The sequence below is a fragment of the Eublepharis macularius genome, chromosome 19, assembly GCF_028583425.1.
Source record: "Eublepharis macularius isolate TG4126 chromosome 19, MPM_Emac_v1.0, whole genome shotgun sequence".
NCBI classification, from domain to species: Eukaryota; Metazoa; Chordata; class Lepidosauria; order Squamata; family Eublepharidae; genus Eublepharis; species Eublepharis macularius.
The window spans coordinates 14151339-14174237 of record NC_072808.1 but is presented as its reverse complement, the minus strand read 5'-3'; the positions used below and the strand labels follow the sequence as shown (position 1 = coordinate 14174237).

At 45.7% G+C, this 22899-nt stretch overlaps 2 protein-coding genes across 2 annotated transcripts; one reads left to right on the top strand and one right to left on the bottom strand.

Moving 5' to 3' along the window:
- Positions 1–2942: 2942 nt before the first annotated feature.
- LOC129346333 (lysozyme C, milk isozyme-like) lies at positions 2943–6086 on the top strand. The gene is made up of 4 exons (XM_055003681.1): positions 2943–3112; positions 3846–4007; positions 4354–4432; positions 5984–6086. Exons 1-4 carry the CDS (start codon positions 2977–2979, stop codon positions 6048–6050), a joined length of 444 nt encoding a protein of 147 aa, XP_054859656.1. The 5' UTR covers positions 2943–2976; the 3' UTR covers positions 6051–6086.
- Positions 6087–14506: 8420 nt separating this feature from the next.
- On the bottom strand, positions 14507–21221 carry LOC129346307 (lysozyme C, milk isozyme-like). Its single transcript, XM_055003659.1, has 4 exons — positions 21067–21221; positions 19348–19509; positions 16314–16392; positions 14507–14682 (listed from the first exon to the last, which is right to left on the bottom strand). Exons 1-4 carry the CDS (start codon positions 21206–21208, stop codon positions 14616–14618), a joined length of 450 nt encoding a protein of 149 aa, XP_054859634.1. The 5' UTR covers positions 21209–21221; the 3' UTR covers positions 14507–14615.
- Between the last annotated feature and the right edge of the window lie 1678 nt (positions 21222–22899).

The following is a 22899-nucleotide window of genomic DNA, read 5'->3' as shown; positions in this document are numbered from 1 at the left end:
TGAAGTGGTGCCCAACCAAGTTGTAACCAGACTGTTGAAGAGGTTAGGGGCTGTACATCGCTTAGGATGAGCTGCAGAGAGAACAACAGTCCCAGCTAGGCAATAATGGATAATGCACCTCCAATCCTCTTTATAGATCATTTGGAACGGATTTTTTCGTGTGCGGAACAAAAAATCCACCTCAAACGATTGATAAAGTGCATTGAAAGTGCATTATCCAAGGTGTGCGGGATCAGCCCATGATACGTTATCCAGTGTTGCTCCAGGAATATCTTTACATCTGTTAAAAAATGGGAAGTGCAAATTTCTACCCTCCAATGCATGCCAATGGGTAAAATGAATATTCTCTGCTACGGGAATGTTGGTGAATATGGAAGTGTAGCTGTAGGTACCGCAAGATAATAAAGATGGCACTGTTTTCCATTGGTGTTAAAGGAGCATTTCCCTCCTTGCTATCAGAAGATCAACTCGGCAAAGGCAGTTTTAAAAAGGGATCAGGAAGAAAAACATACACAAGAAATTCTTCGTATTTGGAGAACAGGGCCTGTGAGAACTTATGAGCCTAAACCAAAGTGCTAAGGCTAGGCATGTGGCTGTGTGGCTTTCCTAGACACCTCTGCCCATCCTTCCCTGGGCAGTGCAGAGCCAAGCAAGTTTTTTTTAAAGGTTTCCTCCACTTCAAACTGAAAACTAACTTTCCCCCCCATGTGCTTCATATCACTGTTTCAGAGAGGGCATTCTAAATAGGACCGATTTGTTAGAGAATTGTAGGCCCTGCTTGGGTTGACAGAATTAGTGTGGGATTCTGAAACCTGTACGACTGAGGATGTTGGAAGAGGAGGATCCAGCACTGTCTCTCTCTCCTCAGGTTTCAGAGGGGGACAAACCAAAGAGTTAGAAAGACAGAGAGGCTCAGGGCACTCTGTTTTCTGTTTACTATTGTTTACTGCTCTGACTGTCCTTTAATATGCAGATTGCTATTCTCAGGATTTTCACCTCCTGACTTCCTTTCCTCTTCTCACTCCTCCTCTTTCTGGCTTTGTTCCAGGCAACACCACTCTCCTTCTCCTCCCAAGATGGAGGGAGGAGAAGGAGAGAGGTGTTGCCTCTTGGCAGCATGGATGCAGGCCTTGCCCTGCCATCTATGCCCATCCTTAGCCTAGATAGGTAGTTAGGATTTATCTCTCCTCCTTTCCTATCGGAGTATGGTGTTCCTGCAATAAAGAACTCTTATTTCTTTTCTAAATATAAACCAAGTGTATGCTTTTATTATTTTCATTCCTGCACACACACCAGCCAGCAGAACAAGCTCTCAACCACCTATAATCACGCTTCCTATGCCACACAATAGACTCTGCTAATGGCCCAAATGTGGAATCCTTTAATTAGGTTTCTGGGGCCAACATAATGATTTATTTATCAGAGGAGAGGCCCACAAACCAGCTGCTGTTGGGCTGAAGGGCGCCAGGAGACTCAGGGAGGCAAATCCCTCAATATTGCACGTTATCTGTGGGATGAGGGGCGAATAGGCAGTAGCTGTCAGTACCATTTTTAGCAGAAAAGGAAAAGTCAGATGTGGCCATTGTTATGTTGATCTCAGCGAGACTCATTGTGACGGTATTGCAATGGACTGTGTTAATGATGTGTTTGAGCTTGATTATTGTATAAGGTGGATTTATGTCGCCCCTGATGACGTGGCTTTCACAAAACAGCAGATTCCAGCCGGCACTGCCTGTCGCGCGGTTCGGGCTACTTTTTGCTTAGCCCCTTGGATACAGCTCCACCAGAAAGAATACTTTACCATTTGACTTCATTGACTCACCTCAGTCCTTCGGACAATTTCAGACTTACCTGTTGGATGGACTTACCTGTTGGATGTCTTCCTTTCCAAACTTGGTATACTGTGTATATCGGTGCACGTTTTCCAATGGGGATGTGCACGTGATTTTGTAAATAATTCATATTTGATTGTGGTTGATTTTCTTGACTGTTATAGAGAGTTGATACTCCATTATATTATTTTTGATATATTCTGAGACTGTTTTTTCCTACTTGTGCATTTCACAAACCTGGTTGGGCAGCCTCTTAGGAATCCTGAACTAATTGGCGGCATTTTCAGGTGCAGTTCATAAATTTTAATAAGCCCTTGTTAACCCATATAGTTGAGTTTGTTGATTTTATTTCAGGGTATGCAAGCAAAGGGATGGATACCCCAGACTGTGCTATTGTGCATAATGTATACAGGTTTTTTCTCAATATAAACTGAGGGCCAAGCTACACATGACGAATGACACTTGAACGGCAAGTGGATTGAGTGGAGGGCAAGTGAACAGGGAGAAATACACTTGCCGTTCAAGTGTCATTCGTCATGTGTAGCTTGGCCCTTATTTTCTCAAAGAGTGATTAAAATGTGGAATTTGCTGCCAAAAGATGTAGGGATGACCATACATGGCAAGAGGTGGCGGGGTGGCAAAGGCAGAGAGAAAGACTGTAAAACCGAAGGGTGCTGCAGCAGAGACCTCCCTGGAAGACTTTTCCTGCTCGATCAGCATCAAGTGTTCTGGCCTGACAAGCCATTTGGGTAAATGTGGTACACCCTTGCTGTTAGGACATATTCTGTAATCAATAAAGCTGCCGTCGTGTTTCTGGAGCACAGTGAAGTTCATCCGCTTCACAGATACCTGAGCCCAAAACAAATCCTATGGCAATTGGAGGGGTGGCAGGTAGATATTGATTCATTAATGTACCAGCCCCCCAGACACATTATTCATTTCTGTGATACCCACCTACAGTTCCAGCCCGGAAACACGTAGATCTCACCTCCTTATCAGAGCTCTGTGAGAAGTAGACGTCTCCTTCCCAGGTGCCGATGAGATAAAAGCTGGAAATGCCAGCAAATCTTTTTTTTCCCCTGGGCTATAAAAGCCTCTGGGGACCTGAGCCGGTCTGCACAACAACTTCCAGAAAGTTGCAAGGATGAAGGTTCTGTCCCTCGCTCTCCTCTTCCTGCTCGTTGCAGTGAATGAAGCCAGAGTCTTTGGGAAATGCGAACTGGCCAGGATCTTCAAACAGCACGGACTGGATGGGTATGCAGGATACAGCCTGGGCAACTGTAAGTTGGTTCTTCATCTCTTCCTTCCCCCATTTCTCCTTGGTATGGGATAGGCTGTCCCCAGTTCAGAAGAAAGAATGAGGGCCAAGCTACAAGTGACGGATGACACTTGAACGGCAAGTGGATTGAGTGGAGGGCAAGTGAACAGGGAGAAATACACTTGCCGTTCAAGTGTCATTCGTCACTTGTAGCTTGGCCCTGAGATCCTCCTCTCTGTAAGTTCCATGTGCAAGAGGAGAGGAAGCCCCGTGGCCTGAGGTTTTCAAAGAATTTATTGTTACGGGGGAAAATACGGAGATAGGAAGAAGCAGAAGGAACCATAGAATATTAGTGCCAGACAAAAAACTGAGCTAGAGATTCACCATTCAATTCCAGATGGAAATTTAGTTGCCTTTCAGTGGACATTCTGCAAAGGGATAGCCGTAGAACATTTTCAAGGGTGAAGTGAGGGCCAAGCTACACATGACGAATGACGCTTGAACGGCAAGTGGATTGAGTGGAGGGCAAGTGAACAGGGAGAAATACACTTGCCATTCAAGTGTCATTCGTCATGTGTAGCTTGGCCCTGAGTAATTTAGGTAGAGTACTCCTAGAAAGCATGTTTGCATGTTTGCAATGTTTTTCTATTTCATAGCTGTGAAGGGACTGGAAATGATTGTATGACCCCACCCCCACCCTCACCACGCACACTAACCTGTCTTTTCTTGCTCTTTTCTGGCTCTCTTTGTGCCAGGGGTCTGCCTGGCTTACTATGAAAGCAGCTACAACAGCCGTGCTGTTGGACCACGAAACAGCGACGGCAGCAGTGACTACGGGATTTTCCAGATAAACAGCCGCTGGTGGTGTTCCAATGGCCAGGGCACAACATCGAACGGCTGCAAGACGTCCTGCAGCAGTAAGTCCTGATTTCTAGTTCTTGCAAGATCAATAACCTGCTGTGATGCAGTGCAATCCTAAACAGAATTACTCCAGTCGAAGGCCATTGAAATCAATGGGCTTAGACTGAAGTAACTGTGTTTAGGATTGCACGGTAAGTTGGTTGATGTCACCACATATTGTGCTTCTGAATTTCCGTATTTGATCTGTGTTGTAAAACTCTTTCCTGCTGTCAGCCCCGATCATATCTTTTCCTTAAGGTCCACCATGCTATATAGAGTTAGAAAAAAGAAACAGCTGATTTGCTTTCACACCCTCCCCCCTTTCACCCCACTGTATTTTTGCTTTCTAACGTGTCTTGGCAGGTTTCACAAATGATGATATCACTGATGATATTAACTGTGCCAAGAGAATCGTCCGAGACCCCAACAAGATGGGAGCCTGGTAAGTCCGTCTCTCCTTCTCAGCATTTCCCTGGTTGTCAATTCCATCAGCAGCTACAGATCTCCAAACTGGCATCCGGTATATTTTGTTCTTGCCCTCCATTATGGATCATAAACCAAACCATCCTGCTATGCAGAAGCCTCGAGACATCATCCTCTTTACCTTGAGACATCATCTTATCCCTCAATAGTTCCTCAAGACATCATCCTATCCTTCAATAGTGCCTTGAGCCATCATCCTATCCCTCAATAGTACCTCGAGACATCCTCCTTATCTCATCATCCTATCACTCAATAGTGCCTCAAGACATCATCCTATCCCTCAATAGTGCCTTGAGACACCTCAATAGTGCCTCGAGACATCATCTGATCCCTCAATAGTGCCTCGAGACGTCATCCGATCCCTCAATAGTGCTTCCAGCAATGATTATCTTTGAAAGTAAACATTGCTGTTTTGATTCCTGTGGTTTTGGAAGCTGCTGCTGTCATCACCATTAAATCAAATATTTACTCAGATTTTTTTTAAAAAGTGTTGAGAACGAGTATTTAGGGTGACTAATGAAAACTGTTTTTGGAAGCATTTTCCCTAGTACCGATATGTACCTCTAATATGGACTAATGTCTATATTAATGTCTGTTTAGAGGAGATGCTAAATGAGAATTAGGTTGGGTGGAACTTGCATTTAATGTGAGAGTGGCATTCGCCTTCAAAATAGAGCGGGCTGGAAAATGGGCTCTGGCAGTAAGATGAACAGCCCTGCTGCCACAGCCCTTTTCTGCCTGCAAAAGCACATGGGGTGCAGGGGAGGGAATGATGAAGCCAGTCCTTCATCAGCACATGTGCTCGGGAGCCCATTTCCCCTCACACACTGAGTGCTGTTCACACATTAAACACGAGTTTGCCCCAACCTGACTTGTGTTGAATGTCTCATGTAATCAGACCTTTTTTGCCCCACAATTCAGAAAGGCAGGGTATCACACTGAAAGGTCTAACTTTGGCGTGAGTGCAACTCCCACAATGCTGAAGCACATTGCTAGAGTGTATGCTTCACGTGCACAAGTTCTCAGCCTCCAGGTGGTGGCTGGAGATCTCCCAGAATTACAACTGATCTCCAGGTGACAGAGATCAGTTCCCCTGGAGGAAATGGCTGTTTTGGAGGGTGGACTCTATTGTACTATACCATTCTGAGGCCCCTCCCCAAACCCTACCCTCTCCTGGCTCCACCCCCCAAATCTCCAGGAATTTCCCCTGGGCCTGGCAACCCCAGTTCTCAAGCACAATCCCCAATAAAAAAAATTGTCTCATGTAATCAGACCCTCATTAACTCATTTGTCCCACAATTGAGAAAAACAGGATATCACCCTTAGAGGGCCGACAGATGAGTGATAGAAGCTCCCACCATACTTCTTTCAGTTGAAGCGCATTGCTAAAGTGCATGCTTCACAGGCCCAAACTCTTGAGCGCAATCCCTGATAAAAATAATGCCAAGTTGTACGTTTATGGGAGACTTTTTCTGATATCACTTGTTTCCCCTCTCTTTCCAACATTCAGGGTTGCCTGGAAGAACCACTGCAGAGGAACGAACCTTTCTAAATGGACCTCTGGCTGTGGCCTTTGAGCTTTCAGTTCTGAATAAAAATCTTCATCATCGCTACCTTTTCTTGCTTGGCTGTTTTTATTTTTTTGCTGAGGTTTATTTTTTCACAAAAGTGCTACATGTTCTTCCTAAGTGGAGGCTTACCTCAGTTGTTGGTCCTTCATAACGAACAAATCATCCCTGCACATGGAAAATTAGTGTATCATGGAGAAGGTTTAGTTAGAAGTTTTCTTCTCCTTGTCTTCTGTTTTCATGACTTAGGGCCAAGCTACAAGTGATGAATGACACTTGAACCGCAAGTGTATTCCTCCCTGTTCACTTGCCCTCCACTCAATCCACTTGCCATTCAAGTGTCATTCGTCACTTGTAGCTTCGCCCTTAGACTCAAAATAATGTTTATTTCATGTGGCCAAAGGCCATCACAACTGATCAACTAAAACACATAAATACTATAATAACAATAAAAAAATAAAAGTACATTAAACCCCTTAAAACTTTTGTTATACACAGGTAAAGGAGTCTCAGGGCCAAGCTACAAGTGACGAATGACACTTGAATGGCAAGTGTATTTCTCCCTGTTCACTTGCCCTCCACTCAATCCACTTGCCGTTCAAGTGTCATTTGTCACTTGTAGCTTGGCCCTCAGGGTCAAACCACACAAGACAAAGTACACTTGAATTACACTCAAATATACTTGATTTACAAAGTACACTTGAATTACCCGTGTAATTTGAGTGTATTTTGTCTCGTGTGGTGAGACCCTCAACTGTTAAGCACAGCTCGAGCCTAGATTTTCTTAGCTGTGTTCGCCTGTATTTGGAGATGTTTTTTATAAGGAGAACCATTCCATCATATTTTCTTCAAAAGGAAGCTTCCAGGAAGCTTCCTCTCACTGAAGGGCAGTTTAAGTAAAAGACATTGCCTGGCCTGAAATAAAACAAAATGGAAGCCAACCAGTAAGAGCCTGGAAAAATGTTATTTATTGGCATAGCTTCAGGCTGAGCTAAGGCTCCTGAAGCCTTTGTTATTATTGGTTGTTTCATACTGGCAGCGGCCAATCAGATCTGTGTAATAAAGACCAATCACCATACAGGATGGAGCTCCGAGGGCACAGTGTGGTAAGCTGCAGTACTACAGTCCAAGCTCTGCTCACGACCTGAGTTCGATCCTGACGGAAGCCAGGTTCAGGTAGCCAGCTCAAGGTTGACTCAGCCTTCCATCCTTCCAAGGTCGATAAAATTAGTACCCAGTTTCCTGGGGGTAAAGTGTAAATGACTGGGTCAGGCAATGGCAAACCACCCCATAAAAAGTCTGCCAAGAAAATATCATGATGCGATGTCCCCCCATGGGTCAGTAATGACTCAGTGCTTGCACAGGGGACTACCTTTACCTTTACCTTACACCATACAGGAAATAAGTTACTATGTATATGGTTTATGCAAATGAAGGATCCTAACTACTTGTTTTGTATTGGTTGTTGCTAAAAAGGGATGCGGTTTTCTTATGTATAAATTAGCTCCTGTTGAGCCTGGTTTCTGTCTGTGTGCTTCTAGTCTTCAATAAAGTTGCTGTTATGAGCTGTTAATCACAATATTTAATAAAAATATTTTAGAAGGGAAGTTAGAGCTGTTGACTGACCAATGGCCCCCTCCATGCCCAGAAGAGATGCATAATGTAGGACGATGGTTCTACCAAGAAAATCTGGACTAATCTCATCCACCCCTGGCCTTACTTTCCTGCACCCATTTACCCTAATTAAGCAACCAAACCTGGTAGATTTTCCCATCTCAGTATCTCCCTGGATGTCAATAATCCAAAACAAAGGAAAAAAAACAAGAAAGGAAGGAAGGAGGGAAGGAAGGAAGGAAAGAAGGAAGGAAATCCTTGCCCATGGAAAATTAGTATGTCACGAAGACAGCCTAGAATTCTTCTACTACCGTACATCTATTTTTCCGTGATGATGTTTTTTTTTTTGTATGGAGAAGCATTCTGTTAGATTTTAGGTCTCAGTAATTCTGTAATACTTCCCCTAAACATTTGTTAATTCTTCATTTTAAAACTGTTTTAAAGGGATACTTTTGAGGAGATGTGCCTATGAAATGAAAACTCTTACTGGAAATGTTTTTTAAAAAAATAAAATAAAATTGTTTTCAAGAGACACTGTCTCTACAAGTTCAAGGTCCAACAACTGCAAACATGATACTTTATAAAGGGAAATTCAGCTGAGGTTTAGATGTAATTTCCCGACTTCTGGATGACAATATTTACAATTGCAACATTTGTCGGTGTTCAAATACGGCCCAACATCTTTTGAGTGCTTCAGAATCTCTCTCACTTTTTGACTTATTGAATCAACACAGAAAATGAAACCTACAATATTTGTTTATAAATATTTGATGTTTGAGTCTCAGAGATGACTGTTGCACATCAAAGTACGTTTTAAGTCAAGAATTAAATACTGAGTCCAATTGTTGGCATTATAATTTACAAGACATGTCTTGTAAGCATATGCTTTGGACGTGCCCAGTTATTTGGTCCTTTTGGGAGGAAGTCATTATTCGTATTAAATCATTCATTTATTTTTGAGGATGTTTATGTATTTTTAAACTATTTGCTTGTCTTTTAGAACCTAATTGAGGTCAATGGAAATGGACCATCCGTGCCCTTACAGTTGCTAAAAGACTTTTGTCTTTCCAATGCTGTAGTAGCTGTAGGAGCCCCGTGGCGCAGAATGGTAAGCTGCAGTACTGCAGCCCAAGCTCTGCTCATGACCTCAGTTTGATCCTGACGGAAGCCGGGTTCAGGTAGCTGGCTCAAGGTTGACTCAGCCTTCCATCCTTCCGAGGTTGGTAAAATGAGTACCCAGTTTTCTGCGGGCAAAGTATAGATGACTGGGGAAGGCAATGGCAAACCACCCCATAACAAAAGTCTGCCAAGAAAATGTTGTGATGCGATGTCCCCCCATGGGTCAGTATGATTCGGTGCTTGCCTTAGAATAAAGGCCCACTTCCATAACTCATCAGATTGAGACTCTTAATTTATCAACATTTGAACATGTAGAATATAGATGGTAATTGCATATGGACTTCTTTTTAGATATCTGGAGAACTTTTATAGAAGCTTATAGATTTGCCCATTTTAAAAAAAATGACTTGCAGAAATTAATAAAAATTATATATAGATAGATATATTAAAAAAAATTTTTTTGAGGAAGACTGGACAAATTTGGAATAAATTCAAGGCTCAAGAACTGCAAACGTAATACTTTAAGGAGTTATGATGACTATATAGCTGCTAGATGTCTAATTAAACAAAGATTATTGAACATAAGTGCACAACAAGATCAGGGCTTGCTAGTAGGGGTGTGCAAGCCAAAAATTTTCGGCTATAGCCGAAAGTAGAAAGCCGAAAGAAGATTCTCTATCGTTAAAGCCGAAAGCCGAAACAAGAATCTCTTTCGGCTTTCGGCTTTCGGGATTCTTTCGGCATTATTTCGGCATTCTTTCGGCTTTTTTCTATGGGAAAATGCCTCCGTCTTCCAGGACGCCTGGAGGAGGCATTTTCCCACAGAATAAGCCCAAAATTGGTGGGAACCTTCCTCTAACCCTTCTCTAACAACCACCCAAGTTTCAGACAGATTGGACTTTGGGGGGCCATGTTATGGCCCCCCAAAGCAGGTCCCCCCATCCTCCCATAAGAAAGCGAAGGAGCAGCATATTGTTAGCATGCTGCTGCTCATCTTTCTTCATTATTTCCTAAGGGGAAAAAATGAAGAGGCAGGCTTCCTTTGCCAGGGGTGGCATTTTGCATGCAAAATGCCCCCTCACCCTCAGGGGCCCTTCTCCCACCCCTCCTCCCACCCCCCACCAAGGCTCAGCCTGCTCCCACTTGGGGGGGCCATTTCATGGCCTCCCCAAGTAGGTGCTCTAATCTCTACCACTGACAGCTGGGGGAGGCTTGTGTTGCCAGGGGTGGCATTTTGCATGCAAAATGCCCCCCAACCCTCTGGGGCCCTTCTCCCACCCCTCCTCCCACCCCCCACCAAGGCTCAGCCTGCTCCCACTTGGGGGGGGCATTTCATGGCCTCCCCAAGTAGGTGCTCTGCTCTCATCTCTACCACTGACAGCTGGGGGAGGCTTGTGTTGCCAGGGGTGGCATTTTGCATGCAAAATGCCCCCCAGCCCTCAGGGGCCCTTCTCCCACCCCTCCTCCCACCCCCCACCAAGGCTCAGCCTGCTCCCACTTGGGGGGGGGCATTTCATGGCCTCCCCAAGTAGGTGCTCTGCTCTCATCTCTACCACTGACAATGGGGCTGGCTGGCCAGCCATCTCTGTAGGTGGTGGGGGAATTTGAGGGAGGGTGTCTGTGGTTCAGGTGCTCTTTCACAGGGACCAGCTGGCACTCAGAAGTGTGCCCACCATTGTGGCACCCCTGGGCTGTGCAGAATTGCCCAGGGAAAGAGAGTTTAGAAGTTCCCAGCATAGGGAACAAAGGGAGAGGGCTGGCCTTTGCCAGCCTGTTCCTGGGGTTATGGGTGTGGGGCAGGTGGGGGTGGATTTGGGTCTGTGAGGGGCTAATGTGGGGATTTGGGTCTGTGTGTGGCAGCTGGGGGGAATTGGGTTTGTGTGGGGCTGTAAGGGGTGGACTTTAGGGGCTGAGAGGACCTACTTGGGGAGGCCATGAAATGGCCCCCTCAAGTGGGAGCAGTCTGAGCCTTGGTGGGGGGTGGGAGGAAGGGTGGGAGAAGGGCCCCAGAGGGCTGGGGGGCATTTTGCATGCAAAATGCCACCCCTGGCAACACAAGCCTCCCCCAGCTGTCAGTGGTAGAGATGAGAGCAGAGCACCTACTTGGGGAGGCCATGAAATGCCCCCCCCAAGTGGGAGCAGGCTGAGCCTTGGTGGGGGGTGGGAGGAGGGGTGGGAGAAGGGCCCCAGAGGGTTGGGGGGCATTTTGCATGCAAAATGCCACCCCTGGCAACACAAGCCTCCCCCAGCTGTCAGTGGTAGAGATTAGAGCACCTACTTGGGGAGGCCATGAAATGGCCCCCCCAAGTGGGAGCAGGCTGAGCCTTGGTGGGGGGTGGGAGGAGGGGTGGGAGAAGGGCCCCTGAGGGCTGGGGGGCATTTTGCATGCAAAATGCCACCCCTGGCAAAGGAAGCCTGCCTCTTCATTTTTTCCCCATAGGAAATAATGAAGAAAGATCAGCAGCAGCATGCTAACAATATGCTGCTCCTTCGCTTTCTTATGGGAGGATGGGGGGAACTGCTTTGGGGGGCCATAACATGGCCCCCCAAAGTCCAATCTGTCTGAAACTTGGGTGGTTGTTAGAGAAGTGTTAGAGGAAGGTCCCCACCAATTTTGGGCTTATTCTGTGGGAAAATGCCTCCTCCAAGCGTCCTGGAAGACGGAGGCATTTTCCCATAGAAAAGCCGAAAGAAAGCCGAAAGAATCCCGAAACGTTTCGGCTTTTTTCTTTCGGCTACCCGAAACGTTTCGGCATTCCCCGAAACGTTTCGGCATTCCCCGAAAGAAGCCGAAACACTTTTGTTTCGGCATTCTTTCGGCATTCTGAATGCCGAAACGCACATCCCTACTTGCTAGGTATTATGAGTTCAGCAGCTCTATATAATCATCTTATATCCCATCCTATAACCCGGCCAGCTTATTTTGATGACCTAACGGTCACAGAATATAGGACGTCATTTACTAGGGCTCGGATGAATATACTTCATTTGGCAGTTCTGAAAGGCTGTTATAACAAGACCCCACTTGCTGAATGTGTGTGCTCCTGTGATCATAAATCCATTGAAGATATGTCCCATGTTATGTTTCGATGCCCGAGATTTGTAACTATTTGGGAGAAATATCTTAGAAATATTCTGCAACAGGTGCCAGGGAGGTCAGAGCGAGATAAATTAGTGGTGCTGCTGGCAGATATGGATAAATGGGTTACAATGCAAGTGGCAAAGTTTGTAACATTGGTAAACAAAATACAGTTAAGACTATGGAAGTAAGTTTTAATTTACTTGAAGGTATTAATAAGTTCCCTTTAGCAGTATTATATTATACTACATGCTGTTATGAATTTTATGGATTTAAAGATCTTGATGGAGTTTTGTCAATTTCGGCTTAAATTTTATGATGTAGTAATTTGTATTAATAATATTGTACTTTTCTTGTTATTTGCTATGGCTGTGCTGAAGCAATAAAGTACTGATTGATTGATTGACTTTATAAGGGGAAATTCATACAAGGGCCGATTCCAGACGGCCCCCTGCCTTGCGAAACGTCGCGCGTCGTCGCGCGTCGTTGCGCAGAAAACGCGAAATATCGCGTTTTCTCGCGCGAGTTTTGCGCGACGTCGCGCAAAACTCGCGCGAGAAAACGCGATATTTCGCGTTTTCTGCGCAACGACGCGCGACGACGCGCGACGTTTCGCGAGGCAGGGGGCCGTCTGGAATCGGCCAAGATATAGTCTGTTTGACCACAGTTAATAATTTTTTTTAAAAAACCTCGAGAAAAACGACCCACGGTTTGTTCAGGAGTTTAATTCCTGGTATTTCAATTGGTAATAGAGAACGTCAAAAGGATTACATGACCTGGCATTGAAAACAGGACACTTCTTGGATGAAATCTATGTGGAATTTGCCTGTTTCCTCTTAATCTTGCATATCCATACCAAGACAACCATCTCTCTGCACAAAAGCCTAGAGAGGTCGTCTTCTCTACACTTGGCAATTCCCCAATAGTTGCCGTACTACAGCAGGAAGATTGCTCTTATTTCTTCCAAGGAAAACATTTCTGTTTGCATTCTTCTTTGGGAGGTTGTTGGTGTCATTGTGGTGGGAGGAAGGGTGGGGGTTAGAGGCTGTTCCTCGCTGGAAAACTCCATTAGATGAATGAGTGCCTTGGAAAGAACATGACCATAGCTTCCAGACTGACCTGGGCCGATTCCAGATGACTAACCTTAAGGCGTTTCATGCCGCCCTCTTCCGGATCGCGACGGGGAAAATGCGAAATATCGCGTTTCCTCGCGCGAGTTTTGCGCGACGACGCGCAAAACTCGCGCGAGGAAACGCGGTATTTCGCATTTTCCCCGTCACGATCCGGAAGAGGCCGGCATGAAACGCCTTAAGGTTAGTCATCTGGAATCGGCCCTGCTAAGATGATGTCCTTCTATGCAGTACGAGACCTACAAAGAGGTACTAGGATGCAGTCTGGCATGTAGGGAGGAGATTAAGAGAAATATACCAGAGAAATATACTGTACTAAATGAATCCTCATAATTGCACTTTTTGTTGTAAAATGGCAGTTTAAGGGGTGTGTCACCTGAGGCCACTCCCTCCACCTGCTGCCAACGTGACTCTCAGGGCCAAGCTACACATGACGAATGACACTTGAACGGCAAGTGGATTGAGTGGAGGGCAAGTGAACAGGGAAGAATACACTTGCCGTTCAAGTGTCATTCGTCATGTGTAGCTTGGCCCTCAGTCCCTTACTATCTCATGCCCTGCTCACCATCCTCTTGATTCCCCAGTGTCTTTAAAGACACTGCAGTTAAGTCATGCTCTCCATAAGAACTACAAGGAAAGGACTACGTGCTGTTTTGGCTTCTAGGTAGTGGGGTGGATGGTGGGGTAGGGCCAGGGTAACCACGGCAGTGGAGGTGAACTAAAGTCATGGCAGCAGGGACAGAAAGGCTGCCACCCCCAAATTTCACCACCCGAGGATACGGCCTCACCGCGTCTCATTTCAGAGCCAGCCGTTGCCACAACTGATAATGTTTTGGATAGTGCGTAGATGGAAGCCACTGGTCAGGCCTGGTTGAATCTTGCTGTAAGCCTCCAGCTGCTGTAGGAGGATAACTCACTGCATAGGCAAAGTGGTGGAATGCAAAGCTACACCTTGAGTTCCATTCAGGACTCAGGACGAAGCTAGAAGTGATGAATTACTCTGTGATTGAGTGGAGTGCAAGTGAGCAGGGAGGAATACGTGCGAGGGCCAAGCTAGAAGTGATGAATTACACTTGAATGGCAAGTGAACAGACTCACATGTATTCCTCCCTGTTCACTTGCACTCCACTTGCACTCCACTCAATCACTACGTGCAAATGGAGTGCAAGTGGAGCGCAAGTGAACAAGGAGGAACACATGTGAGTCTGTTCACTTGCCATTCAAGTGTAATTTGTCACTTCTAGCTTGGCCCTCAGACAACTTCAGGGATGGGGGTGTACTGTGATTGCCTAGTGCCCCCTCCCCTGCTCTTCTCACTTCATGTGCCTCTCACTCATTTCATTCATCAAACAGGACATGGAATTTGGTCACTCAATTTATTGAAAGTTTTGAAGCAGAGAAACCCTTAACCCAAAGCAAAATCTGTGCTCCCCTGCCCACATAGACACATTTCATGCAACTTCATAGCATTCATATGCAAAGACAGGCAGTCGTCCAACCTAATGCACGAGCGCATGCACATGCGTGTGTGTAAATGTATGTGCGGCAAGACACGGATGAATCCTAACGGTGGTGAGGCCTTTCAACGGCATAGAATGAAGAGAAAAGCTCAATCTTAAACGGTGGTAGAAATCACAGTTCGCAACCCCGAGTATATTCTGAGAGGTCTTTCCCTTTGCAGTGTTTCTTCCATGCTGCCCTAAAAGACACAAAGAGAAAAAAATATATGAGCCACATCTATTGATAAACTCCAGGTGCAGTGAGCGTCTCTCGGGGTAGATTTCAGAAAGGTACCGAGAGAGGCATCAGCTGACTAGCCCTTCACCCTTCCCATTCCATGTGTCTTGACAAGGGCCGTTTTCACACACGCTCTGGGAGATTGCGCAAACTCACGGCATGAAGCGTCTTCCTAGCAGGATCTCCTGGCACGATCCCCTTTAATGGCCCGATGATGTCAGGAAAAGTGCCATTAAATGAGCTCGTGCCGGAAAATCACGCTAGGAAGACACTTTAATACCGTGAGTTGCGTGCGATCTTCTGGGTGTGTGGCCCTGTGAAAACGGCCAAGGAAAGATTAAGCACACCAGCAAAACATGTCTTGCTCCAGACATGCCCCCCCCCAACTTCCCCCCATCTGTGTGAAGAGGAATGCAGTCTACTTTATCACTCCCCAATGATGACTACCATTGCACAGTCACAGGACTTTGAGATCTCCATCCTCCAGGGCTATTAGGGCATGCAGCTACATACCCACCCACCCCCTTTGCCCACTCCCACCCATACTCTTTCCTTCCACAGCCAAGAGCAGTGGAAGTGCTGTGCTACAAGTTTCATGGGTCATTTCGTTTCCCAGCGAAGCTTGGACACTGTTCTGGGAGGGAGCTGTGATCTCAATGTGTGGCTGGTGTACTCCCTGCTCCAAAGTGGCACTTCTCAAAGATCACCCTCTGCTCCATCAGCCATTCATGGTCCTACCACCCGAGGTCCTAAAATAAACCATTGCTCAGCTCACCCATGTCCTCCCATGATACTGATTGTGTCAGTACTCTGATAAAACGATATCTGGTGTACCCCCCAGGTTGTTCCCTGAAATAGCTTGGAATACAAGACTCAGTCCTTACATTTTAGCTAGAATCAGAATCAGATTTTGATTTGGGTCTTACTACAAAACAAATCCCAGCATCCAGACAGCATATTTTCCTTAGGAGGGGCTGCAGAGTATCTGCTTTGTACACAGAAGCTCCTACCTTCAGCCGTCAGCACCTTCTTACAGAAGCACTCTTATTAATTGGGGGCCCCTGCTAAAAATCTAGAATGGGCATGCCAAGTCACTGCCACTTCCTCCCATGTGGGCCAAGCAAGACACAACCCTTGCCCATTATGAAGCAGGCGAAAGCTGCCACCACAAGTAGCTGCCTGAGTTTTAGATAAAACAGGTATGAGTGACTATGTCTCTGGCTGATTTAGCCTGGATGGGAGTGAATGTAACCACAGAGCTGACTGCCAGACTGTGACTATTGCAGCAGAGACGGTGGCTGTCTATACCCTGATGATGTCACAAGTATGACATCATTGGGCCAGTTGCCTGAGGCCCAGAGAAGGTGGGATCCTGCTCTTCTTCTTTTTCCCCTTTATCGGGGCATAGGGCCATGGGCAGCTGCCCCAGTTGCCTTACTCTGTAGTATAGCTGAATCCATCCATCCATTCATTCATTCATTCGTTCGTTCGTTCATTCGTTCGTTCATTGTCAAATCTGACAAGCAGAAAAAAAAAAGAAAAAAAAAGAAAAAAAATCTGACAAGCAGAGATGCTAAGTGGAGAGGGACTCACCAGGCATCCATCTTTTGGGGGTCACGGACAATTCTCTTTGCACAATCAATGTCATCGTCGATGTTGTCATTTGTGAAATCTGCAGGAAAAAAATGGTTCCAAAGCAAAAGAGCTTAAGATGATTTGGTTCTTTTCAACCCCTTTGTTGCAAATACCTCTAGGGAGTATTTCCATTGACAGAAATCCTTCTGGAATTTCCTCACGGGGGGTGGGGGTCCGGTTAAGAGATTGTTGCAAATACCTCTAGGGAGTATTTCCATTGACAGAAATCCTTCTGGAATTTTCTCACTTTCCCTATTCTCCTGCAGCGAATAACTCCTCCCAAGTGCTGTTCCTGGTGGGGGGGGGGGCGGGGGTCCGGTTAAGAGAGTCATGTGTTGGGGATGGAAATTTCCTATCTGTGGAAATGCTTTGGTTGATTTAAATCTACGTCACCAATATTACAAGTCAGCAAGAGAAAGTAAAGCATTAATTGTGGCTGCCCCACAAACGTTGCATTGTGCCTTTGCATCCTGACTCCCTTTTTTGTAACACTGCTTCCAATTTCTAATTGGGATATAAGGGCTCAAGAATCTCTATTCCTACTTGTATCTGATGAAGGAAGCTTGACTCTCTGGAAACCTCGTTGGATATTAAGGTGCTACTGGACTCAAATCTTGATATTCTACTGCAGACCAACATGGCTGCCCATCCGAAACTACCCTCAAGGGACTCTTTAATCTCAGAGGTTCTTCAAGTCCAAACTGGAATATTTGGGGGAGAGTGGTAAGACTGTCTTGTTAAGGCTGGGGTAATTTTAGTAAATGGCACATAAGAGAAGTTTGGCATTTGTGAGACATTGCCGATAGTCCTGTTCCTTCAAATTTGGCAGAACCGTTCTTTGTAAATGAATTTTTATTCATTTACAGCTTGGCTCTCCATTACAGCTGCAAGACCAGGATGCCTACATTTCCCATCAAAACTTGAGGGAAGCTGACAAGTGTCCAACCTGTGTCAGGCGTCACTTGTAGCTAGTCAGCTAGTCACTTGTAGCTTGGCTCTCAGATCCGCTTGCCCTCCTTTCCTTTCTCAGGTTTAGCAACGCTGATATCGAAGTGTGCTCTGATTGGCTGTCAGTCCTGGAAAAGATGGCTCCTCACTGCACTCAGGGTCTCACCGCACGAGACAAAATATACTCTAATTACATGGGTAATTTGAGTGTATTTTGTAATTCGAGTGTATTCGAGTGTAATTCGAGTGTATTCGAGTGTAATTCGAGTGTATTTTGTCTTGTGTGGTTTGACCCTCAGTGACACACGCTCTCACTTGGACACTTGGTTTGACCATTCTATTGCTAACTTTATTCTATCAGCATGTGAGAGATTTTGTTCCATGTCAGCCCTGCAATGACTAGAACTGCCCAGCATGGATCGGACTTTGTTTGTGAGTATGAGCAACTTGAACCTACTTCAGAGAAAAGCAAGTCAGCAAGCTTCCATGTCTAGTCAGATAGTTTTAGCTAGAAATAGATACGTTGTTATTTTATTGCCCTTTGCTTGTGCCTTATAGAGTGGTTCCTGCATCCCTCCATACACTAGCCTGAATTAATAAACATTTATGTTTAAGCCTGTCTTGAGTTTCCGACCACTTGTGCGCAAGTTCATCCAGAGAACAAACCTGGAGACTGGGAAGGTCTCAAGCAAACAAGGTGACTTCAACCCTCCGGAGGGCTACTAAAGGTTCTGTGGCTGTGTTCAGTGCTTAGAAACGGTAGTCGGGGGTTGAATGTCTAGACAGCTACTACCCCAATTTAAAGCCATATCAATATTACAGTTTCTTCATGCGATGCATTGTCCTCAGTGGGAGCACCTGTGGGTAAAAGCCCTAATGGCCAAGCGCTAGAGACTCTTTCATTTTGGGCAACATGGAAGGCTTACAACGAGGCAGCAAAGAGAGAGACAGCTACCGGATTCAGATAATGGAGACATGCAATGCAGGTGATTTGCCTCCCCTTCTAGTCTGAGCAAAAACCTTAGGAGAGGAGAGAAAGGAGGACAATGCCTTTGAGACGCTTCTTCCCAGCCCAGGAAGTGCATACTGGAGGGCAGAAGGGATGCATCAGAGCTCCTAGTTTGGGAAAATGTCAATTTTTTCATCTGCATTTTTAACAAGCTAAAATGGGTGGGGAGTAGAGATGGGCACGAACCGGAAAAAAACCGAACCATGTGGTTCGTGGTTCATCAAATTTCATGAACCATGAACTTTCACAAACCTGCCCCTGGGTCACGAACTGGTTCATGAAAACGTCACATCCAGGTCAGAAAATCATCACTTCAGGGCCAGCAGAAGTTCACTTCTGGGTCAGCAGAAGGTCTACAGGACGCCCAACCTCTGTTGCCTAGGAAACTGATTGATTGGCACCAGGCTGTCTGCAGTGACGAACCAAAAAATGAACCAAACGAACCAGCCTAAAGTTCGTGGCGGTTCATCAGAAATGGGATCTGATGAACCGCTGGTTCGCAAACCACGAACCGGCCTGGTTCATGCTTAATTTTGGTTCATATTTCGGTTCATGCCCATCTCTAGTGGGGAGTCAAAGAAGTAAAACAAAAGGATGAGATGAAACTCTGACCTCATTCCTCAGACAAAGCCTTGCTCCATGCTTACTCAGCAGAACAACTACAGCAGAGAGTGGTATGGGGAGGTGGTGGGAAGGAAGTTGGACTGGATCCTACCCGCTTTTCCACCTGCAGTTTTCCAATTTACCTCCTCATTGTTTCCACCCCAAGTGTTTTTTGTCCCATGATCTCCAAACATAGCCTTTTTAGTGGTCAAAAGGGGGCCTCTTTTTTTTCTTCTTTTGTCAGAGGAAAAGTTGATAACCTAGGGGCTGATGAATTGGGAAGAGAGGATGTTCCGTAGGGGACCAGATAGCGGCAGGAGAGTGGCCACTGGATGAGGAAGTGGTGGGATCCTCTTTGAAAAAATTTTCATCCACCACTTTCAGATTTCACAGGCTTCCACCTAGATAGACTAATACAAGCAAGATAATTACCTTTACAGTCTTTTTTGCAGCCGTTATGTGACTTCACTTTCCCATCGGTGCACCAGTACTTGCTGTTTATCTGAAAAAGTCCATAGTCTATGCTGCCATCCGGATTTGGTTTCCCTACAGCATCAGTCCTGTATCCGCTTTCATGCTGAACCAAACATACCCCTGCAATGAATAGAGCAGAAAAGAGGGCTATCAAAGGAACTGCAAGAGGGAATAACTAGCAAAATTAATGTTTTACAACGCTAGTTGCTCTCAACATTCTGAAATAGTTGCTCTCAACATTCTGAAATAAGCAATGGCTTTGTTACCTTAGTGTAAGTGTCTCCTGTAAAACTTCAAATAAAGCAGAACAGAAATGTCTTTGAAAGATTCATGGAACTCATTTTCACATTGTCAACATTCTCATTGATATCATTTATTATCCCTGATTAACGACGCATTATCACCCCTCTGTTTGGATCACCATAATTCGTTTGCAAGCAAGAGTCTCAAAAAAGGATTGATTTTCCCCCACCCTGAACATCTGAAACTATTTCTAAAAGCTAACTGCATGAATATTCTTACCCTGTCATCTTTGTTATATGATAAAGACTGACAGAATAAAAAGTATCATTTCTGTTCTGCTAGTGTGAGCGGATGGGGATGCTACATAGCTTGTCTAGTCTCATCTTACCCATTTGCCGGGAAAATATGGCCATTTCTGCACGTCCTTAAAGGGACGGCCCTCTCACCGAACATGGGTGGCTTTCCCACTTTGCTCCAGACTTTTACATTTTCAAAATGGTTGCTGGCTGTTTGGCTTGTGATTTTTTCAGCGCCTTTTTGGGGAATGCATCTTCTCTCCGTCCCAGAAAAAGTGCCGAAAAAACGGAAACCAAACAACTGTTTCGAAAATGTAGACGTCTGGAGTGAAGTGGAAAAGATGCCCGTGTTTGGTGAGGGGGCCGTCCCTTTAAGGATGTGTGGAAATGGCCTATGGATCCAGAGTGCAAATATTTTATCAGGGTCCTCCCATTCACCGAATCCCCCCACCAAAACCAAACCTGAACTCTTAAAAGGTACTTCCCTCTTTTTGTCTTGCAGAGATGTGTGTGTGGTATGGATTGTTTATTTCATTTTTGCCTCCCAGAAGGGGAGGTGAAACTGACAGAGCCTTTGGGGCGATGAAGGTGAAATAAACAAACTCTCTGAGGAGTGATCTCTGCCAGCTCTACACAGGTGAAATTGACAAAGCCTTCAGCTCTGTCTTTTAAAACTCGGCATCCCACCTAACATTGCATCTCCCTTCACTTCAATATCCTTGAGTAAGAGGTCTCGTATAGAGAGACTCTTAGAAAAAGTGTACTTTAATCTCCCACCCAACAGGTGTCAGTATTAATGTAGATTTCTCTTGCCAATAGAAAGGTTATGCTTGGCAGGTCTCTAGGGATTCTTACCTGTGTGTTAACTGCACGTGCCTTATCAGAAGTGATTCACATTGCAGTACACACACAGAATACAAACCCCTCACCTCTGCTCTAGAGAGGTAGTATACCACAGCAGTCTCCCTAGAAATTCAGAGAAGTAAATATTTCCTATCCCCCTTGAAAGACCTTTGAAATGAGGGATGGATTCCCTGGGGAGTGAAACATTCTGTGAAAATACCCACCCAAATCCCTGTCTGTGCCTGGTCCCTATAACTAAAGAACGGAAAGAAATGAAAATGAAGATCAAACTCACAGTCGCCCAGTTTGTAGCCTTCATACGTATCCAGGCCACTGTTTTTCAGCTTTTTGGCCAGTTCACACCTCTCATACTTTTTGGCACCATTCACTGTGACCAGGAGGAAGAGGAGGGCAGCGGCAACAGCCTCGATCTTCATCGCTGCAGGTGAGTGATGTAAAGTTTTGCCCAGGTCCACACCGGTCTTTATAGCCCAGATCTCTGCATGGGAATTAGCACGTGGCAGATGAGCTGGGAGATAGCTGATGATTTTCCTGGAATCATTTTACATGCTAATGACATATTAGAGTATCATTTTCTCCTACATTCTTTATAGTAAATGAAGAAAGAAAACCCATTAACCACTTGGCGGAAATGTCCATCGTACAGGGAACCAGATTGAAACGTTTCTGGTTACTAGCAAGAAAGTAGATGAATTTAGGGATCCTGGGAAGTTCGACACAAACATGATTGCCAAGGAAAGGAAGCTCCCTTCCTCAGTTACAAAGGAGATGAGCTTCTGATCGGATCATGGCCGTTTCCAGACGGCTTACCTGCCCCCGGAACGTCGCGCCATGTTGCAGGGAAAATGCGAAATATCGCGTTTTCTCGCATGAGTTTTGCGCGACGTCATGCGATGTCACACAAAACTCGCGCGAGAAAACGCGATATTTCGCATTTTCCCCGCAACATGGCGCGACGTTCCGGGGGCAGGTAAGCCGTCTGGAAACGGCCCATCTTGATGTTTTCTGTTGGAAGTTGGAACTGATCTCAAGCACTGTGCCAAACATTTTTATGGCTAAGCAAAGCCCTCTTGCTGGCTTTAAGAGTAAGTAACCATTTTTTTCGTTTCAGTTTGTAGCTCCTTTTGCACTTGCACAGTCCATAAATGGAATCTTCTTGATTACTGGAAAAAAAGTCATGTATACCCTGGGGTCATGATCAAGTCATTACAGTGATCTACTTGTTAAGCGTGAAATCACTCATAGGTTGTCCCCACCTGTATAGAAACACTGCCCTCCCGTTGAAGAAGCTGAGTGCCTGCTGCTGTTGTCTTGGCATAGACAGTCCATCCAGTCCTCCCACCCATCCATTTTCTACCTGCCGCATTTGAGTAGTAAGGAAAGGCCAGCTGACGAGACTGTGTGCAGGAAGAATCCTGGGGTGCCTAATTGCAAGTCCAGCTGCCTGTTCCCAGAGGAGCATGGTGACCCAGGTGAGTCAGCAGCCAGCCCCGTCTGGCTCAACTGGCCTTCATAATGCAACCCCCTTGTCAAGGGTGGTGTCCTTGGTGACTCTTGAGGGGGAAATGTCCCTCTGTCAGGGAACTCTGGTGGCTGACGAGACCCTATGGTGATGTTTTTGTGCATAGCGGCGATGTCAACATTCATGGTGAATAATTCTAAGGCCCTAAGATAGATGTGATATTTATCTATCTTCCAGCTTATGTGCTGGTCCATCATGGATCAAGGTGGTGTTAGGTTTGCCATGTTCCTCTATCCTCCTGCCTGGGAGGGTTGGGACCTGGCAGGTCTTGTTGAAATTTTCATGTGTGAGCACTCCGAAGTCGACATGATGGCATCACTTCCGGAAGTGATATCATTGCGCTGGCCACAGGAGCACTCCTGAGCTCCTCATGGAGCCACTTCAGCTGGTTTCGGGCTCAATTGGCCCCAAACAAAGCACGGAAACGTTCCTGCGGGCGGTGCAACAACGTCACTTACAGAAATGACATCACTGTACTGGTAGGGAGAGCACGCATGATGTGCGCTCCTGAAGTGACTGCTGGTGGCGGGCAAGCTCCGGGAGTTTGCCCCCTCCCGCCAATCATGGGTTGATTGGCGGATGAGG

Excerpts from the sequence above, each read along its gene's own strand:
- LOC129346333 (XM_055003681.1), top strand. The coding sequence starts at position 2,977 with ATGAAGGTTCTGTCCCTCGCTCTCCTCTTCCTGCTCGTTGCAGTGAAT. Across the intron at positions 4,008-4,353 it reads CTGCAAGACGTCCTGCAGCA|GTTTCACAAATGATGATATC; the intron begins GTAAGTCCTGAT and ends GTGTCTTGGCAG. Across the intron at positions 4,433-5,983 it reads CCCAACAAGATGGGAGCCTG|GGTTGCCTGGAAGAACCACT; the intron begins GTAAGTCCGTCT and ends TCCAACATTCAG.
- LOC129346307 (XM_055003659.1), bottom strand. The coding sequence starts at position 21,208 with ATGAAGATCGAGGCTGTTGCCGCTGCCCTCCTCTTCCTCCTGGTCACA. Across the intron at positions 19,510-21,066 it reads AGGCTACAAACTGGGCGACT|GGGTATGTTTGGTTCAGCAT; the intron begins GTGAGTTTGATC and ends TATTCATTGCAG. Across the intron at positions 14,683-16,313 it reads CCCCAAAAGATGGATGCCTG|GGCAGCATGGAAGAAACACT; the intron begins GTGAGTCCCTCT and ends TGTGTCTTTTAG.